We start from the raw sequence: 24,139 nt of genomic DNA on the forward strand, positions 1-24,139 counted from the left end.
ATATTATCTGGATCAATTTTAAGCTCAATATCTTCAATTTTAAGGACAGATGGATAGACATGTCTCACTAGTCTTAGAATTTTACGATACGCTCAGCGAAATGTATTAGTAACAACAGGAAAAATGTTTGCTGTTATACCAGAAAGTCTGCTGGAAATGGGACGGCAGTAGTTTTTTTCGTTTGTTTCTCTTTCGAGACGCGCTCAATGATCGGAGATTTTCTTTGCAAGTGAAAAGGAAAGTCAGAGTCGCAACACACACCAACCACTATGGGACGCGTTTCGTAATTTGGTTACAATTACTCATCAGCCATATAAGGTGTGAAGGCTTCACACCTTGTACATGTACCTAATTTATTGCGAAAACGCCTCTATGATACAAATACCACGCTCGACAACCCTCTCCATTAGCATGAGTTTTTGTGTAATGACAAATTTTCTGCCTGCACAAATTACACTACTTCCATGGTACGTTCAAGATTTTGTGCAGCTGTTGGAAGTTGAATTGATGCCTTCGAACGTTAGACGACGGCAACGGCTCTCGCTGTTGCTCCTTGTGCCCAGGTTCGAATCCTGCTCGGAAACTTCTGAATTTTTTCTTTTTCAAGTTTTTTGCCTATTAAGGGAGATATGTAAAAAAATATGGAAAGTAATTTTTGCATGCAGTATTCCGATGTGACCTTGGTTTTGCCAAAAATAGTTTTTCCTTTCCACATTCGTTTCATCAAATAAATATTTAGATGACCGCCAACTCACACGAAATAATTTTTTCGAAGTTAAAGTTCGAAAAATTAAAACAAGTTTTGTCTGCAAATTCATACAATTTGCAGAAACAAAGGTAAACAAGAGATAGAAAGAAGAAGAAAACCTTGGACTTGCAATTTATTTTAAAATTTTTGGAAATTTCGAAATGCCTGCGGCTTTCTTGTGGTGGTTATTCAACAGTTGATTTGTGATTTTAAGGTTTATTTTCAGTATAAGGAGGAATTCACATTGCTTTCACCATAAAATTTATAGTGAAATGGTTTCACAGATTTTTTGGTGAAATCTATCGTACGGGTCACCTCATTTCACAAATATTTCACATTAGCCTGCGAAACGAAATCAAGGTCATACTCGATTATTTTCATTTTGCCCATCACTGCTCTAGAGCTGTATACCGGGCTTTAAAAGCAAAAAATTGAAAAAAAAAAAAAACAAAAACTTGGCAAATATGGCAGCTATTTTTTTTATATCGAAGGTGGTCATTCTATAAAAACAACTTTAACCAACACACAATATAAAAACAATTTTAATTAAAATATGATTGTTTGCTTTTACGAGAAAAATCAGTTCTATTTGGAGAAAATAAATAATTAGATTTGGCTGGATAATTATTTATTAGGATAGTAAAATTTAATTTGTTCATACCTTCTTACACTGCGCCGAATACTTTGTCGTAAAATCTTTGCTAACCTAACCCCAGTTGCGGTGGTGTAGGAAGGTGGTGGCGTATATTTTGGCGGTGCATCTTCCGGAATATTTGTAATTCCGTTTTCTGCGTTAGCTTCGCTTCCATTTGGCCTGTATCTGGTATCCGAACTATTCCTATGAAATCTATTAGTTAAACGAATTTCGGACGTACCATCCAATGGTCTATACAGCATTTGTATTCTCTGTAAAGAAAGTAACAGTTAAGCCAATTCTGTGCTATACATTACATGAAGTTCATACATCTAAAATATCGGGAGGTCCAGTTGTTAAATATCTGTATATTTGGATAATCGATGTAATAGGCACCAGCAGAAGAAATCCAACCTGTATTAGAGCTCCCACTTTTCTAGCCCAAAATGAGTAATAGGACCTTCCACGCCAATAGTATAATTGACTAGACAGTGAAATTTTGTATTCAATCACTGCCAAAGTTATGAGACTGATTGGTAGGAAAACATTCCATGACAAGGCCAAAAAAGCTGACATTGATCCAGACATTTTCAAATCGTTCACTAGGTCATCGCCATTGTATGGCCGACCTCTAATAAGGAAAATGCCAAATATTTCGGATGCCCACAAAATTGGAATAAACCAAGCTCCGCCAATCAAACTGTCTATGTAGTGAAGTAAAGTAATTCCAACTTCTGTCGCGAATGGTATGCTTAAAAGCAGACCAGTAACACAACTGAGAAGCACAGCGCTGGTGGAATTGCCCAAGGCACTGGATATGGGCTTCCACATAACGCAAAGCTGGGAGATGCCGAAAACAAAAAGCATGAGGAACACCAGCGCTGCCCATGCCCATGAAAAACTGCCATCAGCGATTACCAGCACAGCTGGAAATAACTCAGTGGCAAATCGCAACACTTGATAGCCACTGATCTTTGTCACATCCCCTTGACGTCTATATACTTCGCCAATTAGGCTTGAGTAGTGAGGAACTAATTTAGATGGGTATGATATAATATTGCTGGTCAAAGACGACTTCAGAGAATAAACCGATGCATACGATTCTGGCTTCTCTGAAAGATTTAAAAATACGATAATAGTGGATGTGTTCAGAAAAATAACTCTCAAGCTTACCATATGAACCGGGAACATAGACATACCCCGATTGATTTAAGATCTGAATGCAGCATAGACCCATCAATGCTGACAAACATAGGCCAATGAGGGTCGATAAAACCACTAAAATTGCATCCCTTCGCAACGTCGTTTGCAAATTATTTTTGTGTGACCGACTTGTTATTGCTATCACCGATGCTCCCAGCAAACCCCAAGTTAAAAAAGTTTCCTGAGAAGCAACAGTCCATGTTTTTGAGTTTATCAGAAAATCATCCAACTCGGAAGAACTAAATGAATTCTGGAAACGGAAATGTTGAGTGATAATTCAATCTGTTTTATTAACATTGTCTTACCTGCAGTTTCATAAGATCAACGACGTATAACAGTTTGCCTGTGACCACAGCAAGCGCAATAAGAGGGACAATTCCGATAACAAACAGCACTTTCCCAAAGGATCTGAGACCCTTGCACAATATTAAGAATACCAAGGCCCATAATATTGCCAAGTAAAAAGCCAGCTGCTTGAAAGGGAACGAGCAATAGGATTTAAAGACGCAAACATGAAAAATTCAGTATATATACTTACACGATCACTTATATGCAGGCGAATGCTACTGTTCTCAACAAGCTTTAGAATCTGGAGCCTTTGAAGGACGTTTACATTAAAATAGTCTGCCACACTTTCCGTGAGATTGGTATAAGTGTGCGAAAAGTTCCTGGGGATTAAGAAGTTCGAGGTTTCAGCCCACCGATACGATGACTGATACATGAATGTGTCGCTCAGATACACGAGCAGCCAAACAATCACAACTGATGAGTAAATTGTGATGAAATACTGTACGAGGATTATCGCAATACCAATGCCACTGCAGATTGGACTAATTCTCCACATAGATACTGGCCCTGCCCTAATTTTAGCACCCAAACACATTTGAAGCCAAAAAAAAGGCACTCCGAAAACGATAGAAAGCAATAGGAACTGTATAAGAAAATTTGGGCCATAGTTTATGGTAAGGACGGCAAAACGACATATGTTGAATAAGCCCAATGTACACGATAATAGAGCCAAGGTTCGACTATAGCTGTGCGGCCAATATGTATTAAAGCCTGGCTTCTGCGTAGATTCAACATTTTCTACATCTGATGATTGATTAGTACCCTGCAAGGAATTGCCTTCGTTTACAATATCGCTAGGTTCCATTATATTATGTGATGTTTGTGACAGTTCACTGGAATCAGAACTGGATGCGATCGTCACTGGACTTGTGGTACGAGATGATCGTCCTGTGCTGCCGTCCGACATAACGTACGCCCTTGTATTGTGTAAATCTTGTTCCGTTTGTCTTACTGACCTTGAGGATGTTACGGGGGCACTCATCGGCCTCGCAGTATAATTCAATGGAAATCTACCACCATTACGTCCGTCAGGTATAGACATTTGTGAATTTCGTTCTGCCCGCCTTCCATATTGCCGAGGTCTGATGTCTGTGTCAATTCTGCGACTTTCATTTTGCTCGATTAAATTTCGAAATATTTGATCATCCGTCAGAATTTGGTTTGAGTTTGGAGAACAATCATCCTGAGAAAGACAATCAAGGTCTTCGCAGCTTCCCGGTGGTTTTCTATTATCGGACTCATCCAATCGAACTATGGTATGTTGGGACGGAAACCGTATTATGCCATTATGTTCGCCCGTGAACACAACGGGGCTACTTCGGCCACTCTTGCGTAACGTTGCACACACGGAAACTGCTTTAGCGGCAGAGGAAGTGCTTACACTGGGACCTAAAAAAGGAAGATATTCAGTATTTCGTGAATCATTTTATAACACCAAACCAAAGAACTAACCTGGGAAGGATCCAACTGTCTTCCTTAAATGTCCACCTCGTTGAAGGAATACGGAGTTTGCAGCAGTTGCAGTTGTGTTCTCAGTATCCGAAATAATATTATCTTCACTCTGCCTGGTCATGCCATCATCCATTTTGTCCAAAAAGTCATCCAACTCCAGCAAGCAGTCGTTAATCTTTATCTGTTCAGTATCTGAGTCTGTCGGACTGGAACTGCGAAAGGATTCCACGAGTGATGTATCGTGTATATCTAGAACAGCATCTAATACGCGAAGGGCGTTAGAGGCTTCGTCGTTTGGAGATGTAGTAACTTCAAGAGACTGATTATCTTCTAAATAGAGCGGTTTTTCTTCAGAGTTTTTCCGTTTCATAAACATCTTTCCATCTAAAAACGACCGCTTAATGGCTGGTAAACGGCTTTGAAAGTTTCCTGGAATAGTGTGAACCTCCCTTAAGTCATTGTCACTTAGATCATCAACGTAACCACATGCATTTCGTATGGATTCTCTTGACAGGTTATCGGAAAGTGAGCAACTAACTGAATTCCCAAGACTTTTGACTTTTCCTGAGCTTTCCAAACATTCAGCTGAATGTCTCCATCTTCTTCTTTCTGTACAATAGCTTAAAACCGACTTCGATGCCAACCGCCCATCTGAGCAGGATGACGCGCAGCACTGCGTTTGTAAATTATTGTTGCTGCTATCGTCTACCGAAAAACTAAAAACACTTCGTGGACAATGTCGAAATTGTTCGGTTTTTTCGAGTTTCAAACCTTTACATCGGCAACCGTGAGCAGAATTATCTTCAGAATTCATTTTAACCTGCAAGTACAGTAAAATATCAGAACCAGTTTCTTCTTCTTTTTTTCAGCTAAATAAAAATACAGAATATATTCATGGCAGCTGGTTGTATGTACCGAATTGACCCGATGGAGACCTTCATCGGCGAGGGCTGCCGCCTTAGTGTACAACACAGTGCTACAACAACAACACAATTTATTTATTTATTTCACCAGCTAGTGGCAGCTGGGTAAACCATACAACCATACATTTAGTATAATCAGGAAGATGCAAATAAACGGTAAAAACATCAACACAAGTAAGCTCACATTCACCCATAAAGATAGGCAAAAGTCTATATTGTAAAGTAATCGTCGAACTCACAGTAGTGGATTCAGATCAAGCATCCCTGTATTCCGAAGTCAAATAAAAGATCGATGAACCAGCAGTAACGCTTTCTGCACTCACGCACACGCGGTCAGTAGACGCACATGAATCCGCAGTAATGGATTCAAGATGGAATCGGTAACGTTGTCAAATCCGCAGTAACGGATACAAATGGAAGCGACAATGTTGTCGAATCCGCAATGACGGATTTTGTCCCAGACGCGAGCTAACCGAAATCGGAGCAGAAAGTGTGAAAAGCCCATAGATAGGATTTGAATGAATTGATGAACAGGAACAAGGGTGAGGCAGGAACGACGCGTGGAAAGAGCGAGAAGGTATGTAGCAAGATAAAGCAACACGTCAATTTAGAAAACAAAAGCTGGAAACGGCAGGTTTTTGAACAGCGCGCATAGTTGGCAACCCTTTTGAACAAGTTAAGATATTGGGTTGCCCAAAAAGTAATTGCGGATTTTTCATATAGTCGGCGTTGACAAATTTTTTCACAGCTTGTGACTCTGTAATTGCATTCTTTCTTCTGTCAGTTATCAGCTCTTACTTTTAGCTTGCTTTAGAAAAAAAGTGTAAAAAAGTATATTTGATTAAAGTTCATTCTAAGTTTTATTAAAAATGCATTTACTTTCTTTTAAAAATCCGCAATTACTTTTTGGGCAACCCAATAAAATAAATTTAATCCACCAAGATAGCTCTTATTATTATATCAGACATGCAAAACTTTCATTATGCGGAAATAAGGAGTATATGCTTCATAGCTGCGTCTTACAAAGGGTAGTCTAAGTGGAACACAATATCTCATTGGCAGAAATGGTACATTGAAATGTAAATGTCCAATCAAGAAATAAAAATCCCTTCCACCATTTACTAACTTAATCATGAACGATATCCAACATGCGACGCCTTTTCACAAGTGTTGGTAAGTCAATTAACTTAAGACAAGAGTCTCGGGGGAGACCCCGTCAAGTTAAGCTTAGGAACTAAAATCCTATAATTAACCATGTCGAATGCCTTGCTAAAATCATTATATGAATTCCTCGTGATAATGATTTTGACACATCGATTGAAAATTCCTGACGATCCGTAGCCGTCGACCTATTCCTTAAAAATCTGTGTTGAATTTCTGAAATAATCGAAGGTCATAGAAAACCGAAAACCACGACCGGAAGCGAGATCATTAGAGTTGAACACAAAGGATTCAATAAGCCTAAGGGAGACATGTAACGTTGGATAATGCCCATCCTCTGGAGTAAGGAAGGGGATGAATTTATGAATGAGAAGATTTACAAAACAACACATCAAGTAATTTACCAGTAGTGCTACGAACCTGGTTTAATTGATACAAACCTCGTTCGAAAGCGCCGAAGATACCCACAGAAGAAATACCAGGCATATTGAACCAAGATAATGTCATTTATTGACTCCAAATCGTATATTGAACTTGTAAGTTGTAAATGACACCGATAAATATCGTAACCAGAGTCAGGCGAAACAAAGGAGCAAGTGATAAAATTAATTCTATCATAGATGCGTTTTCGCAATTAATACGATTCAAATACAAGATACCAACGCACGGCCCTTGACGCCATCACACCTAATATGGTTGAAAAGTCTTCTAACCAAAGACGAAACGCGTCCCATAGTGGTTGGTGTGTGTTGCTATCTTTGGCTTTCCTTTTCCATTTGCAATCTCCGATCATTGGGCTCGCCTCGAAAGAGAAACAAACAAAAATTGTAAAATTTAATGATCTTCGCCCTAACAGGCAAAAAAAATTGAAAAATGTTAAAAAAATCACTACAAAAATCTCAGTATCGAAGATGTCAGGTCTGAGCCGAGTTTCAGTAAAAGCTATCACATCATATTCGCAAACATTGTTCAAACATCTCCAGAATCAACTTTTTCCATTTTTGGATATTTGTTATGTAATCATCAGTATCTTTTTGATAAAAATGCCGCCCCCAATCTAAAGTAGTTATATTTACGGTAACGTCATATGTCAATGTTGCATTACTTCCAAGAAAATGTGTAATGACGCTTGCTATAGCACATCTGTTTTGTCCAAATGTGCAAGCGACCTCTTTTTGTCACACCCAGGAAAGTTCGAACGTTTATCTATCAGACTCAGATTACGTGTTAATAATATAATACCATTAGTTTATAATCTTTGCTCACATGTAATAAAACATTCATAAAGAGTTAGAGTTTTTTTTGAGTAGTTTTTTAACTTATGTTAGAAAAAGTACGTCTTATGCATAGTGTGATTATTTATAGGCCTGATGGCTTCGCATTGCATGAAATGAAATAAATAAATAAAAATTACCTTGGTTCATATAAAACTAGGTTAGGTTAGGTTGAAAAGAGGGTGCAGATATTAATCCACCCCATGCCACTTTGCACGTACACCTAAACCAGTAATCGGCTTGTTGTGCACTCTAAAAACTATAAAGTAACCTCTAACAAGAAAATTTTAAGTAAGGAATCCTTAATTGTTTTCAATACCACTCCCCTAAGTTGGTTCATGTCTGGTATTGTGTCTCCACCCCAGTGCCGGTATCTGTTAGACACGAAAGCCGGGAAATGATGACAAAGGAAATGCTCCAACGTCTCATCATCTTTCCCGCATGCCCTTCACATGCTACCACTTGCCGCACCGATTTTACATAAGTGAGTTCGTACTACTTTGTGTCCCGTTATGATACCAATAGCTATACTGACCTCCTTCTTGCTTCTTTTCAGTAATAGCCTCGTCTTCTCACGATCTGGATCCCACTATAGGATTTTCGCCGACATACCAACCGTTTCGCTGTGGCATGCCCATTCGTCGCCTACTTCTTTAACTCGGACTGCGTCGACCCGAAAGGCTTTGGGTTAGCCAAGTTTATTGACGGAAATCCTCTGGCCTTCACCCTCTTTCATTTCCCCTTACCCTGTATGGCCCGGCACCCAAACGATGCGGATTTCGCCTTCCTCAGAGAAGGCGTTAATCTCCTTCTTACTCTGCAAGACTGTTCGTGGCCTTACTGTCCTGGTTGTTATTGCCCTTATGGCAATTTTACTGTCGGTAAAGATGTTCACACTCATCGTCCTCGAGTTAAGCACCACACCACTTCACGCATTCCGTGATCGCCCGGATCTCCGACTGCAGGACCGTATTATGGTCAGGCAGTCTAAAACAGATCTCAGTCCCTGGGTTCTCAATGTAAACCCCCAAGCCCACTCTGTCCTCTGGCTTTGATCAATCTGTGTAACATGATCTTCCAGATGGGTTTCTTCAATCCAAGACTGTGCCGATGCAGCAGTGCCTCGCACTTGACTTCAAGGTTCATCTCAGGTATCCGATCGGAAACCTCTTCCCTTCCTTCCAGGTTTCCTATCGTCGCCTCGATTACACCGCGATGGCATAAGCTGCTCCCACCCTCAATCCATTCTCCCATCGCCTAAGTCTCATAGCCGCAGTGGTTGTCTCACACTTAATCTGTATGTCAATGGATCTGATATCTAGAATGGTCTCCAGTGCCCTAGCGCGAGTGGTCCTCATCGCTTCGCCTATGCCAAGACAACATGTTCTCTGAACCTCTTGTATGGTCCTAATGTTGCAATTTTTTCTCCATAGCAGTCTACCAAACTACTGAGGCGTAAGTAAATATTGGTCTAATCACGCTTCTGTAGAGCCAGTGGACTATCCTCGAATTCAGGCCCCATTTCGATCCTACGGCCCGTCTGCATAGTACCCAACATCTGTGAATCTTCTCAGTACGCTCCTTAATCTGACACTTCCAATTCTGGCTGGCTGGCTTGGTTTTCCCAGAGTACTTGAAAGCGGGGAGCTCTTTTTCTTCTTCAGTATTTTAGCAGTGTTATGCTCTTCGGGAGATCTGATGCTTTTTCCAGCTTCCGTAGAAGTGCTTGGAATGTCAGTTGTATCCCTTCCAACATCGTGCACTTTCGTCCGATTACGCTGCCGGTACGTACTCCTCTGTCTCCTTCGTCGTGCGCCGGATCGCTTTATCGGTCTGCTTGTGAGCTTAGCAAAGCCATCGTTCACTTCTGCTGTCATCCTGATGTCCTCATCTATCGATTCGGCTGCGATGACTGTTTCATTGACACAGTCGCTGTCTGAATCCGAGTCGGAAACACCAGCTTTACTTAAAGGCTGGGGACGAACTGTGCATCCCTCTGGTTTATCCAGCTCTTTCTCATTAATTAGTCTGACGACTAGTTGTGCGTCATACAGCTCGTGGTTCATACGTCGCCTATATTCTCCTTTAACGCAAACTTGTCCATATATTTTACGAAGAATTTTTCTCTCAAACACTCCAAGTACTGCCTCATCCGCCTTCACAAGTACTCATGCTTCAGAACCATATAACAGCACGGGTAGTATCAGTGTCTTGTAAAGTGTAGTCTTCGTCTGTCGAGAGGTGACCTTGTTTCTAAACTGCTTACTTAGTCCAAAGTAGCATCTGTTTGCCAGTATTATTCTTCGCTTTATCTCAAAACTGGTGTCATTCGTTTCGGTTACGGCAGTGCCGAGGTAGATAAATTTACTGACTATCTTGTGGTTGTGGTTCCCAACTTTCTCCATGTTCTTTATCTGCTCGGTTGTACAAGGCTTTTTGGGAGCTGATAAGGCGCTGATACGCCTTATCAGCGTGTCGCCTCCGGTCTTAAATAGTTAAGCGGGTAACCCGTCGGCTCCTGCTGCCTTGTTGTTCTTTAGTCGGGTTACTGCTACTTGGACCTCATTCTGACTAGGAGGTAAACATTCTATACCATCATCAGGGATTGGTTCTGCGGTATCCTCTTCGCCGCCGACATCGGACACTAGCAGTTGGGTAAAATGTTCTTTCCATATCCTCAGCATGTTGTCTGTGTCAGTAACCAGATTTCCTTCTTTGTCTCTGCAGGAGGATATGCCTGCACCAAAGCCATCGGTTTGGTGTTTAATTCTTTGGTAGAATTTCCGGACTTCATTCTGACTCCTGTACATCTCAATTCGCTCGCACTCACGTCTTTCCATTTCCTTTTTCTTTCTGCGGAATAGACGTTTCTCCTCTCTCCTTTTCTCCCGATACCTCTCCTTCATCTGGCGCGTTGCTACTGATTGCAGGGTTGCTCTATATGCCGCATTCTTGGCTTCAGTAGCATCTCGACACTCTTGGTCGTACCATGGGTTTTTTGGAGGAGACTTCCGGTACCCAAGTACGGATTTCGCGGCATTTTCCATGAAGTGGGCAATAGTTTGCCACTGCGCCATTATATCATCGGAACAAGGAGTGCTTTCATCAAGCAGTTGGGTCAGTCGAGTGGAGTATGCCGCTGCCATTTGTTGTGTCTGCAGCTTTTCAATGTCCAGCTTCCGTGCAGTGTCAGATCGTACTTTCCTCGTCATGTTCAAACGGGTGCGAACCTTTGCTGCAACAAGGTAATAATCCGAATCTATATTCGCTCCACGGATCGATTGTACATCTAACACGCTGGATAGATGGAAGCATCTATCACAACGTGATCAATTTGGTTTCTCGTGTTTTGATCGGGTGACAGCCATGTGGCTTTTTATGTTATTTTTATGTTGAAATCTGGTGCTACTAACTACCATGTTTTTTGCCGCGGCGAAATCTATCAGCCTCAACCCATTACTGGACGTTATCTCGTGGAGGCTAAACTTTCCGATTGTTGGACCAAAAATTTCTTCCTTCCTATAGTACAGTTCGTCACCGTTTGGTGTTGTAGTGACGCCATTCCCAGTCCATCGCACTTCCTGTAAGGCGGTTATGTCTGCCTTGTACTTCTCTAATACATCCGCCAGCGCGTATACTGCAGGACATTCCAGGTGCAGATCCGCAAATCATGGTCCTTTTTTTGTTTGCGTGGGTCGTCAACGTTGGGGGGGTCCGTTGTTACTATTCCTTTGTTTTTCATAGTAGTTCTATGTTTTCCGGGGGCGGGTTACTGGTCCAGCGCCCCAACCGTATGGGTTTGTGGCGTTGTGTCGAGCCGCTTGCTCCAAGATCCGACGCTCGCCGCCAGCCGCCCCTAACCTGGGAACAGACGCTGACGTTGGCCATTGGTTATTTGAAGGCGCCAATAACTCGCCTTGTCATCTCGAGTATCATTGGCACTCAGTATTTAGTTAAGAGCCAGTGCCACCTGACTCCTCACTGAGACTCTCCTCTCGAAAATCGCTGACTGCCCGCGGCCGCATTTGCAGCTTCTCCGCATAAAAACGGAGCTTTCCACCATCCGCAACCTGTGAACGCGCCCGGTAGCTTTCAGCTAAGCTTCCCGTGATAACGATGGGCACCACACAAGTCGGAGCTCAAAGTTCCAGCCTGTGTGGTGCTAATAGTTATCCCGTATCGGCCGGGCAATAGTATACATGAAATAGTTTAAACCTCATGTGTTAGTGATTTTACTTACAAAAATTTCCTAGGAATAAGCAAGCACTTAACTAAGCAGTGGAAAAAGCTTTAATGGTCGATGAAACCTATTCTGAAATTTATTGCAGAATGAACTATTTAAAAAAAGTATTTTTAGTTAAATATAACAAAAATGTTTACAATGTCCATTTCTTGAGTTCACAATAACATTTAATAACTGTTAGTAAGTATTGAACTAAAATTGAGTTTGATGCATAGAGCATTATTAACATCAACAACATATATTGTTAATTTTTTTTTCGTTCCCCAAACGCCCGCCTAGAGCGGCTGCGACAAACGGTAGTTTTATTAAATTTATTATTGCAATATTTCAAATTAAAAGTGGCTTCTTCAAAGCACCTGCACGATTGAGAGAGTGTGAATGAGAGACAGCTTGAAAAAAAAGTGTTGTGTACTTAAGATGTACCCGCCAATCTTCAATTGGATGATCCGAAAAGTTCGGAAATAGAGATTTTTTTAAATTAATTTTACCTTTCAGTTTCAATGTTCGTAATTTAAAGGAATATAAACATTAGCTAGCAGCAGATAGCAGATTTTCGTCCATTGGCAGAAAGTGAAACTGTTTGTATAAATAAGTGTGCAAAATTTTTAATTACAGCTTTAAGTTTTAATCTCAGTTTTATTTAGAGGCTTGGTTCGAATGATACCAAAACTCTCACCGATTAGGAGAGTGGCTCGATTAGTTGGGATCGCATTTTCGTTGCGCAAGCTACCCCAAAGCCTACACGTCTAACTTTGTAAATGACACCGCAATCAGCCAAAAGGCTGCGGTCACCTGGAGGGCATCCCATTCCCAAGAGAACTACGGCGAACAATAGTAATATGGGTCCAGAAAAATTTGCTAATGTTGCAAAGGATATCTTGTTGATGGTAGTTGTCGACAAGGGGAACGGGCGAAACTCAAAAGTAACTTCGACAGCAACAGCTAGTGAAGCATCTATGGAGCTATCGCCCACACCTACAGTGTCCTGAGAAAGAGTGGTTCCACCGCTTCCTGAACTGCCCCTGGATGCGTAAGGAAACCATCACGTAAAGATCGTACGAATCTTGTGAGGATGAACTCCTAGCGGACTCAGAAGACGAGGCTAACGCAACAGTGGTGGAAATTCTGAATCCTGAATTTGGTCTGGTTTCTGCAGGTAAATCTCCACCATTGTAAGGTCGCTTCGGCACTAAAGGTCCTTCTGATGGCACGAGGACTTTACGTAGTTCTTATCCAGGAACCGTGGGTGCGTGAAGGAATTGTTCGTGGACTAAGAATTGCTGGATTTAAACTACTCAAGGTTACTTGGAATGGAAAATACAGAGCCTGTATTCTTGCAAAGAGTAGTCTAAATTTTGTTCTTCTTCCGTCGCTAACCACTGAAGATTCAGTAGAAGCCAGACTTGAAATTAATGAGTCTCATTTCTGGCTGGCTTCCCTATATATGGCCCACGATTTAGTAAAACCGCTTTTAAGCATTAAGCTTGGCCGCTTCTGCATTCTCATTGTAGGAAGTAATGTTAATGCACATCGTTGGGATAGATTTCGGCGCACATTGTGCACTACTATACCTTCTAGACCAGAAAAAGAAGTGGAAACTGCGGAGGGCATAGACATAATGGTCAAGCGGATCGCGAAGGCCCTGAATGAGGCCTCTAGGCTATGGAAGATCTTATCCTCGGAACCTATTACGGTGGGATATATTCAAAAGTCAGAGAATGTATAGACAACGTCTAGTGCGGAAACACTAGAACTACTCGTTGATACACATTTGCCGGGAAGCTCTCCAACGTGGCGCCAGAAGAGGTTGTCGCTGGTAAGCATTCGTCAGAGGTTATTTGGGAAATTGTGTCTGAGTTCGACTCAGACAAATCCTTTGGGCGATGAAAAGTTTCGACTTCTTTAAGTCGCCAGACCCTGACGATGTATCACCAGCTGAATTCAAACTGTGGGAAAGACTGGCTTCTTGGCTTAGGGAGATATACTTTGCTTCCATCAGCATGTGGGATGGTAGGACACAAAGGTCATTTTCATTCCAAAAGCAGGAAAACCTTACCACACGAAGGCGAAAGATTTTCGCCCCATAAATCCTTTATGCTGAATACTCTAGAGAGGTTAATAGAAACATACCTCGGGGCAAAGATTCTGGAGATCGCCTGTCTCGCCAACAGCATGCATATAGTAAGGGCTAGACCACTGAAACAGCCTCTACACATGACTAGAACTTTTTTTACCGCTCAAATTAGCAGATAAAAAGTTCTATATTTATTGCCAGTTTTTCCACCGTTTGGCTCACTGTGCATAAACAAAAAACCAAAATTAAGTCCTTGGGGTGAAAAATGTATTTGATTTTTTATTAAAAATCATATGATGAAACTTTATCTTCACTCTCTTCCTGCCCAGCCTTTTTATTCTGTGAGTTATTATTATTGAGTAATTTACCGACAGGAGGTACCTGACATCAAGGAAGCTGATGTAACAGAGATAACGCAGAAAGTATTAGCAGAATATTCATTTAAAGGGTAGAAAAAAAAAACTTTTGACCACTAAATCAATACGCCGACACGAAATTTCGCAACATAGTTGTAACCAATTGCTAACACTCTGTGAGTTATTAGCCATATGAGATGTAAATTACCTTCCTGTAACTTGAACCTGTTGTATGAGACTAATACATCTTGTTTGCCACAGCTTAAGTAACAATGAAGGAATCTTTTTTATTACTGCTTGCGAGTTTTCGCACTTTATTTAGTACCCTGTTAAAACTCAGGAAGAGGTCATATTACTTAGCTTATGGCAATTGTATACCCTACACAACCATAATGAATAATACAGACTTTTTATTTGCGAAGTCACATAGAAAAGATAGACCCACCGTTAAGTATTCAAGAAAGTTATGCGTCCGATGTTGCTGAAAACAAGTCCCTAACAACCGATCATGGACAAAATAACCTTAATAAGTATTCGAGTACCATCCCAGTGGGAAAATGGCGAAAATTTTAAATACATGTTTTGATGTTTTGTAAGATATCTCAAAGAATAAAGGGCGCAATTTCATTTGACAAAAATTGCACATTAATTACCGAGTGCAATACCATATCAAATGAAGTTGGAATGTTATGATTTTGTGTGTGAAGTTTCTTCTTCATTTAGCGTTATTTGTTGTTGCCGTCCTTCGCATCGAAAACATACATAATTTTGTGTGCCTTGCGTTGTGTAGAAGAAATGAATTGCAATTTTCATATAAAACTTCTGTATATGAAACTTCTGTAATCAGACCATTTCTTTCTTTTTCATTGGCTAATAACCCATGGGATATGAGAAGGTAATCGATAGGCGCTATAGCTTATTGATTCCAGAATACGTTTTTCCTAATACGGGATCAGGATTCACTAATAGAAGGTTAGGTCACATGTAAAAACATAAAGTGGATAGTCCCCATAAACATCATTAAGGATGTCAAATCTGACGATTGAAAATGTCATCATATAGGAGAAAACGTAAACAAAGAATGAATGTAAAAAGAGAACAAGTTGACATCCTCAATGCCAAGTACTGTCAAATATTAAAAAAAAAGTATATCGGCTGATCGCTTGGCTTAACCTTATTCAGTGAATCCTGATACGCGATATGTCCTAGGAAAAGAATAAACTCTTTTTATAGGTTGGAAGAAAACATTATATAATTCATTTAATAGAATACAATCGATACAATATGGGGCTCAAAGAAAACGTCATTGGAGGTGGAGTACGAATCTGATATCAATTTTTGGACACCGAGTGCCGCCGACTCAGAAAAAACCCAAAACTGCTATGTAAATCGAAGGTGTAGCACGTATATTAGGAACCAAGTGTCTGAGGTCCTCCAAATATCTCCCAGGCATAGGATATAAATGAAAGGAATTTGGGAGTAATGAACGAATCGGATATCCGCAAGTACCTGGTGCAACAACACTTACGAACAACAACACTTACGATAAAAAAAATAAAGTAATCTAGATCCGAGAAATATTCATTGCTCAGGACACAGGTTTTCATAACATTTAAGAAGCATTCAATTCTAAAAATCCATTTAGATGTATCGAGGCGCACAGGGCCAGCTAGTTACTTTTATAATTTTATAAAAAATCAAATAATTTTTCCTCCGAAATACATAATATATTTTTTCTGCTAAATGTAAAAACAGCAAAAACTGTTTTTCATTATCAAGTAAAATAAAAAAAAAATTGGAATGATTTGTTTTTTTAAGAGGCAAGAAATTATTAGGGAGACCAGCCTATATGGAAATCATTCCCAAATATGGATCGATTAAGTATGTATTTGGCATAATACAACACACTGATAAAAAATGTCAACAAAATTAGGCCATAGGCACGCCCTCTCCCAGTGAGACTTACATCTCTTTGGTGGTAAGAGGACGATATGTACTGACCAGAAATTCTGAGGGGGGAGGGGGCTGCAGATTATGTTGGGGAACTAACCCCCCTCCACGACCAACCTAACTACGCTAAAATATAGGTATTTATTAAGTTCTACAGAATGTTCACTGTTCAATGATTATAGGCATGGAGTGACTCAATACAGCCCAACAAACAACGGGCTGATCATGGCCTCTCATGGAAAGACTAGGATAAGCAAAGATCCTAATACTAAAAAATCAAGCAGTGCAGCGGCGAGAGATCCAACACAGCCCAACTAACAGGGACCCAACGATGGACTCATTACCAACTTCAAGATTCGGAAGACTAGGACTAGGTAAAGATCTTAATATTAAAACATTAGGCAGCGACAGGAGTCTCAATGCAGCCTAACGAACAGGGAGCCGATGATGGTACCATCACCTACTCCCAAGAAGCCCATTTACTTAAAATTTGGAAGAGTAAGATATGCAAAGATCCTTGTATTGAAACATCAGGTAGGAAATTGAATTGGAAGTGTCACATTGGGCACTATGTAGACGGACCGTAGGGTCGAAATGGGGCCTGAATCCGAGGATAGTCCACTGGCTCTACAGGACCGTAAGTTAAACCAATACTTACTTACGCCTCAGTAGTTTGGTGGACTGCTATGGAGAATAAGTGCAACATAAGGACCATACAACGGAGCGAGTGACCTCGCCCACAAGGACACTGTAGACTATTCTAGATATCCGACCCATTGACATACATATTAAGTGTAAGGCAGCGACTGCCTGAATTAAGGATGGGGGCAGCTCATACCATCGCGGTATAATGGAGGCGGAGATAGGGAACTTGTAAGGAAATGAAGAGGTTTCCGATTGGATACCTGAGATGAACCTTTAGGTCGAGAGCGAGGCAATGCTGCTAGCGGCACATTCTTGGATTGACGGAACCCTAGTATTGCCATCTGAAAGATCATGTTACACAGATGGATCAAAGCTTGAAGACACAGTGGGCCTGGGGGTCTACATTGAGAACCCAAGAACCCATGTTTGGATTGACGGAACCCTAGTATTGCCATCTGGAAGATCATGTTACACAAATGGATCAAAGCTAGAATACAGAGTGGGCATGGGGGTCTACATTGAGATCTTTTTTAGACTACCTGGCCATAATGCGGTCCTGCAGGCGGATATCCGGGCGATCACGGAATGCTCGAAGTGGTGTGGTACATACGCGTGAAGTGGTGTGGTGCTAATGTCGAATGTGAACATCTTTACGGACAGTAAAATTGCCATAAGGGCAATAACAACCAGGACAGTAAGGTCACGAACAGTCTTGCAGTGTAAGAAGGGGATTAGCGCCTTCTCTGAGTATGGGAAAATCCGCATCGTTTGGGTGCCGGGCCATAAGGGAGTAAAGGGGAATGAAAGAACAGATGATTTGGCGGAGAAGGTCAGAGGACTACCGTCCATAAACTTGGTTAATGCGAAGGCTTTCGGTTCGACGCAGTCCAATTTATGGGCGTGGGCGACGAATGCGTATGCAACACTATGGTATAGCGAAACGGTCGGTAGGACGTATGGGGGGATCCAGATCATGAGAAGGCGAGGCTATTACTGAAAGGAAGTAAGAAAGAGGTCAGTATAGCTATTGATATCATAACGGGACACAAAGGATTACGAGCTCACTTATGTAAAACCGGTACGAAAAGTGATAGCATATGTAGGACATGCGGGGAAGATGATGAGACGTTAGACCATTTCCTTTGTCATTGCCGGCTTTCGCATCTAACAGATACCGGCACTTAGGTGGGACACTATACCAAACATGAACCAACTTAAGGAATTGGCATGGAAAACAATAAAGTATTTTGTAAGTAGCACGGAAATTACTTTTTTGTATTCAGAGCGCACAACAACATGGGGCGGATTAATATCTGCATCCTCTTTTCAACCTAACCTATAGGCATGGAGTAATGTGGTCGGCACAAGAGCATCCTGGCCGAAAATCGGCCTTTTCCTTCCTCAAAATGCTGTCAAGTGCAGGCGAAATATCCTGCAGAAGGAGACTTGCCATCACTTTATTTATTGTGTGGTGAGGCCACCCTTCTTTGGAATTGTGACTATGATCTCTTTCCTCCATTCCGAGGGGACAGCGTTTATATCCCAGGCCTCTCTAATTATTGGGGTGATCGCTTGAGCTATGGGGTGTGCCCCATACCGGAACAGTTCAGCAGGTATGTTATCAGAACGGCTTCAATTTCTTCGCAGGTGGGTGGGGACGTAGATACATATCTGCGTGGGATTCGGCGCATAGGGGGATTAGGAGCGTCAGAACTTTGTTGGTCTTTCGGAGCTGAAGAAACCACGCCATCACTCTAATTGCTGTTTGGGTGTTGTCAATTCCCAACCGTCCTCATGTTTTATTATTGCCGTTGTAGTTGTTTTATTGACTCAAAAACACCACGCATGTTTCCGATATTAGCTGCATTATCGGCTTGCTCTGCTAACTGTTATGTCGGCCCATGAATGGGTTTTATTTTGCAGCTTTTCCGTTAATGTTGTCTTGTATTCGCGCACTGTTTCAGTATCTTTTAGGTTTGCGAGGATGAACTTTGTTTTGTTTGAGTCCGCTCCACTAAGAGCATGTGATCACTATCGATGTCGGCTCCTCGTCTAGTTTTTACATCCATCAGCGAAATCAGAAAGAGTTTGCTGATAAGTACGTGGTCGATTGGATTACGGGTATTTCCATCTAGTGATTCCCAAGTATATTAGTATATATTTTTATGGGGGAGTTTTGTGCCTTCTATAAACAGCCGGGATCTTGCGCAGATATCAACCAATCTGTCGCCATTGTCATTCCAGGTATCACCAAGTCCCTCCATTCTCATGATGCGTTGTAGATTATTGTTGTTATTGTCCACCTTGGCATTAAAACCACCCATAAAAAGTTTTAATGTATCCTTTTGATAGAAATCTTGTCACTGAATCGAATTGGGAATACAATTGATCCTTTGTTTCGTCGTCATCGGGTTCGGTTGGCCCGTAGCATTGTACAATTGATATTTTGCGAAATTTTGAATTTAATTTTGCCGTAACGATGCGTTCAGATATTGTATTATAGAAGAACTGGCTTTACTTTCGGCGACAGTAAAAGACCAACCCCATTTATTCGGTGGATTTCATTGCCTGAATAAATGAAGATCCATAGTTCCGGATTTCGGCGGTCGTACTTCACTTAAACCTAGGATGTCTTGGTTGTAATTTGACAACTTGTTATGAACGTGGTAAAATCTCGATGCTTCTGAGAGAATTCTGACTTTCCATCTTCCAAACATGAAGTGTGTTATGAATCCGTAGGTCGTCATCGGGGGATTGTCAATTTCATTATTTCTTGTTGATGCTTCTGTATCGTGTATAATTGGTATAATCCGATTATATATTTTCAAAATAGTAAGCTTTAAGTCTAATTACATTTTGCTAACGGAAAAATAACGTTAAATCAAAAAAAAAATATCCTTAAATTTTTTCAAAGGTTATGCAATTGGGGATAGAAAAATATTCATCAGATCATTGATAATTATGTCAGAAATTATTTAGTGATGTTCACATACGAAATTTTACGGCAACCAAAAGTTTGGTGAAAGGTCTAAAATTTTGCTTATTATAACGGTAACGCCCGTTACACTAGTTTTAAATGCCGTTGCACTTTCAATACTCGCAAAAGCTATGGTATAAGTGAATGGTTCGTTAAAGTGGAAAAATTTGCCAAAAGTTCATATAAAATTAAGCTTTGAAATACATTTGTCCAGAAGATATATTCGTACAATTTAGTAAAAGTATAACACCCATTACAATGTAATTGCCCAACTGTGAAATTCACTTAATGGTGTGAACCCAGAGAAAAGTTGATACAAAACGTGCTCATTTCAGTGCCATACGTTATTGATAGTAAAGTAACACCGTTTGGTACAAAAACAACACCGGATGGTATGGATGGGCCATAAAATGATTTGGTATTAGCCTTATTACCGAGTAGGTATTGATTTCAATACCAATCTGTTATCAGTTTTAGCACCAGACCGTTATTGGTTTAAGTACCAAACCGTTATTAATTATTCCACCTCCTAATGAACAAAATAAAACATTGCAAATCTAATTTTGTTTCGATTATTTATGATAATAATTACAAAAACAAATGTTACACCGTGACTAACCTCAATTCGTTGTATTCAGCAATTGATTTCATATCCATCGATTCCCAGAAGTGGTTTTGATATGAATACACCAACACAGCATCGTTTTCCACACAATGGACTATCACGTTTTTGACGTAGAATGTCTTTAGAATTTGTACAATTTCGATTTTCACCGCTTTTGAGTATTTGAACGCACTATTTAAACATGTTATTTATTTGTTTAACAAATATATTATAATAATGTTATATAATGTTTAACAAATAATAATAATATTTAAAGTACTAAACTCAACTACACTTCTGGCGCGATGGCAAGAATATAAATATGACGCCGTTGAATTGATACCTAATGGTATTAAAAATCGTTGCCATTGACACGAACAAAATAATACCAGGTGGTATTAGCAAAGTAAAAAAAGGCTGCGCTCACCTGGAGGTTATCCCATGCCTTAACGAACTAGGGTGAACAATAATAAAATGGGTCCAAGAACCTTTGCTTATGTCGCTGGGGAAAGTTAGGTGATGGCAGTTGTCGACAAGGGAGAAGAACAGGTCTGCATGCCTAGGAAAAATCAATGGACTGTCATTAGTATACTCTTGTGTCCTTGCGCAATTTCCTGGGTCTCCTCCAGTTTGTGACGATGCAGGCTGGAATCGGGACCGATACAAACTAAATTCCTTCGGAGATCAACGTTCAATTGAAATGTATCGTTGCGCCTTAAAAACGAATGGTGAGATCTGGCCAGGCGCAGTATTGGATCTAGTCAAGAAGGAATATATTCCTTCTATGAGGCTGATGGTGTCCGGAGACATGCAGTATTTGTACTAAACTCCGGCTTTCTCGCAGACCTCAACCAGTCTGAAGAAGTTGTATCCTACGGATTCAACAAGTTGAAACTGAAGGTCTATAGAAGCGGTGGGTTTGGGGAATCAGGAGCCGACGCAGCAGTATTTGCTGAACTTTTGGCTGAGGAACCATCGATCATATCACTAATGTCTGGTGGATTGCAGGAGACTGAAAATCCCTCTGCCACGATCGAGGTAGGGCTTGTCGGGATGCGACAAGCCCTGTATGGGTGGGTCATCCGGTTGGACTTGGCTCAAGATGAGCTCCAGCGGGAAAGGACGCAACTCAAAACTACGACAGCAGCAGCTAGTGAAGCATCTAGGAGGAATCGTCCACACTCTAAATGTCCAATGTCCTGAGGAAGAGTGGTTCCACAACTTTCTCACCTGCCGCTGAATGCGTACGGAAGCTCATCATAACAAGATCTAAGCAGTCTTGTGAGGATGAACTCCTGACGGAATCAGAAGACGAGGCTAACGCAACAGTGGTGGAAATTTTGAGTCCTGACAATCGTTCGGTTTCTACAGATTAATCTCCACCATAGTAAGGCCATTTCGGCGGCACTAAAGATCCTCCTGATGGCAGGGGGATTTGACGTGGTTCTTATCCAGGAACCATAGGTGTGGAGGAATGGCTCGTGGACTAAGAATTTCGGGATGTAAATTACTCAAGGGTAAGGGGAATAGGAGACACAGAGCCTGTATTCTTGCAAAGAGTACTCTGCGCTGAAGATTCAGTAGTAACCAGCCTTGAATCAAACAAGTCCCATTACTGGCTGGCTTCCCTATATATGGCACACTATTCAGAGATGCCACCTTCAAACCTTAAGCCTCGTTGTAGGAAGTGATGCTAATGCACATCACCAGATATGGGCAAGTTCGGTCAACGAAAGGGGTGAGCTGCTTATCGAATATATTATAAGTTGCAATATGGTGATTTGCAATAAAGGGAATAACCCGACCTTTATTACCCAAAACAGGCAGGAGGTAGTAGATATTACATTTGTATCGGAAGATATAAGTGGAAGAATATGCGACTGGGTTGTGTTGGATAACCACAGCTTTCCTCATCATCGTCATATTAGTTTCAGCCTTGGAGAAAATGCTGCAGAAGAAAGGCAGATTGGGATAAATTTTAGCACAAATTCTGCTCATCTATCCTTTCTAAACCATAAAAGGAATTGGAAACTACGGAGGTAAAAGACATAATGGTCAAGCGGATCACGAAGGCCCTGAATGACTTGCTTGTGTCAGCATGTCCTAGTGCCAAGCCAGGGCCAAACAGCGACCGCCATGATGGACCCCAGAGCTGGTTGGTATAAGGAAGGAGTGCAGAAAACTCTTCAACAGAGCAAAAACCACAAGAGGACCAAACGATTGGGACATCTATAAGGCTGAGCTAAGAAAATATAAGGGCGAACTGAAAAAGGCTCAAAACAAATCTTGGGTAGAATTCTGCAGCTTCGTGGAGGATACATGTGAGGCCTTTTGACTAAGGAAGATTCTGTCCTCGAGACCTATTACGGTGGGGTTTATTCAAAAGTCAGAGAATGTATGGACAATGTCTATTGAGGAAACACTAGAACTACTCGTTGATACACATTTCCCGGGAAACTCTCCAACGGACAATGTAGCGTCAGAAAAGGTTGTTACTGGTATGAATTCGTCAGAGTTTATTGGAGAAATTGTGTCCGAGCAGAAAATCCTTTGGGCGATAAGAAGTTTGATAGACTGGTTTAGGCTGGTTTAGGGAGGTATAATCTGCTTCTATCAGCATGTCATATATACCTGTGGAATGGAGGGACACAAAGGTAATTTTCATTCCGAAAGCAGGAAAACCCTAACACACGAAGGCGAAAGATTTTCCTCCTATTGGTCTGTCATCTTTTATTATAAATAACTTACTAAAAGATGCATAACGGCAGGCTTAGGATCTGTGGATCTAAAAAGATGAGTCAGCAGACGAACACCTCAAGGGCGTGTACTGTCTCCTCTACTTTGGAATATAGTCATTAACAAAATATTATTGTCTCTGGAGAAAAAGATTTAAAAGTGGTCGCGTATGCTGATGACGTTGCTATTGCGGTTAGGGAAAAGTTTCCCAGCATTCTAAGATATATACTACAGGAAAGTCTACGGGCAATTGCGAAATAGGCTACCAGAAGTGGTCTTGGTGTTAATCCGTGCAAGACAGAAGAAGTTCTTTTTAACAGGAGATTCAAGATACTTATAGAGACACCTGTCTCCTTGGGAGGAAACAATATTCCATTTAAAGAAAGCACAAAATACCTGTTTTGCTGGACAGGAAATTGAACTTCAAATTCAACATTTTGCAAAGGGCAAGAAAGGCAACTCTTGCCCAATACATCTGCAAGAGAGTCATTCGCAAACAATGGATGTTTAGACTGCGTGTCATGCACTGGGTATACGCTGCAGTTGTCAGAAGTATAATGCTATATGGTATTGTGGTCAGGTGGACAGCGCTTGAAAAGTCCACCAACTTTTCAATACTCAACCGGATCCAGAGGATGGCTTGTTTGTGCATCACAACCGCACTGAGGACTACATCATCTGATGAATAAAATTAATACATACACACATCTAGTGCCCCTGGATATTGTTGCGGATATCCTTGCAATTAAGGAAGTTGTGGAATGGCTAATGGACGATTGACATAAATATCTCTCAGACAGCCAGGCAGCCA

The 24,139-nt window shown here is 41.0% G+C and overlaps 1 protein-coding gene across 3 annotated transcripts in view; it reads right to left on the reverse strand.

Moving 5' to 3' along the window:
* LOC106092844 (sodium-dependent transporter bedraggled) overlaps positions 1-24,139 on the reverse strand; it is a 50,322-nt gene that overhangs the window by 18,547 nt on the left and 7,636 nt on the right. For 2 of the 3 annotated variants that reach the window (XM_013259770.2, XM_013259771.2), the window contains exons 2-7: positions 4,386-5,205; positions 3,124-4,322; positions 2,891-3,058; positions 2,556-2,835; positions 1,713-2,494; positions 1,410-1,654 (exon numbers count right to left, since the gene is read on the reverse strand). In XM_013259770.2, the coding sequence (XP_013115224.2) occupies positions 1,410-1,654; positions 1,713-2,494; positions 2,556-2,835; positions 2,891-3,058; positions 3,124-4,322; positions 4,386-5,199 (3,488 nt within the window). In that variant the 5' untranslated portion in view covers positions 5,200-5,205. The remainder of the gene's footprint in view (positions 1-1,409; positions 1,655-1,712; positions 2,495-2,555; positions 2,836-2,890; positions 3,059-3,123; positions 4,323-4,385; positions 5,206-24,139) is intronic. The other variant, XM_013259772.2, reaches the window with a different exon arrangement.

Source organism: Stomoxys calcitrans, chromosome 5 (genome assembly GCF_963082655.1).
Source record: "Stomoxys calcitrans chromosome 5, idStoCalc2.1, whole genome shotgun sequence".
NCBI classification, from domain to species: Eukaryota; Metazoa; Arthropoda; class Insecta; order Diptera; family Muscidae; genus Stomoxys; species Stomoxys calcitrans.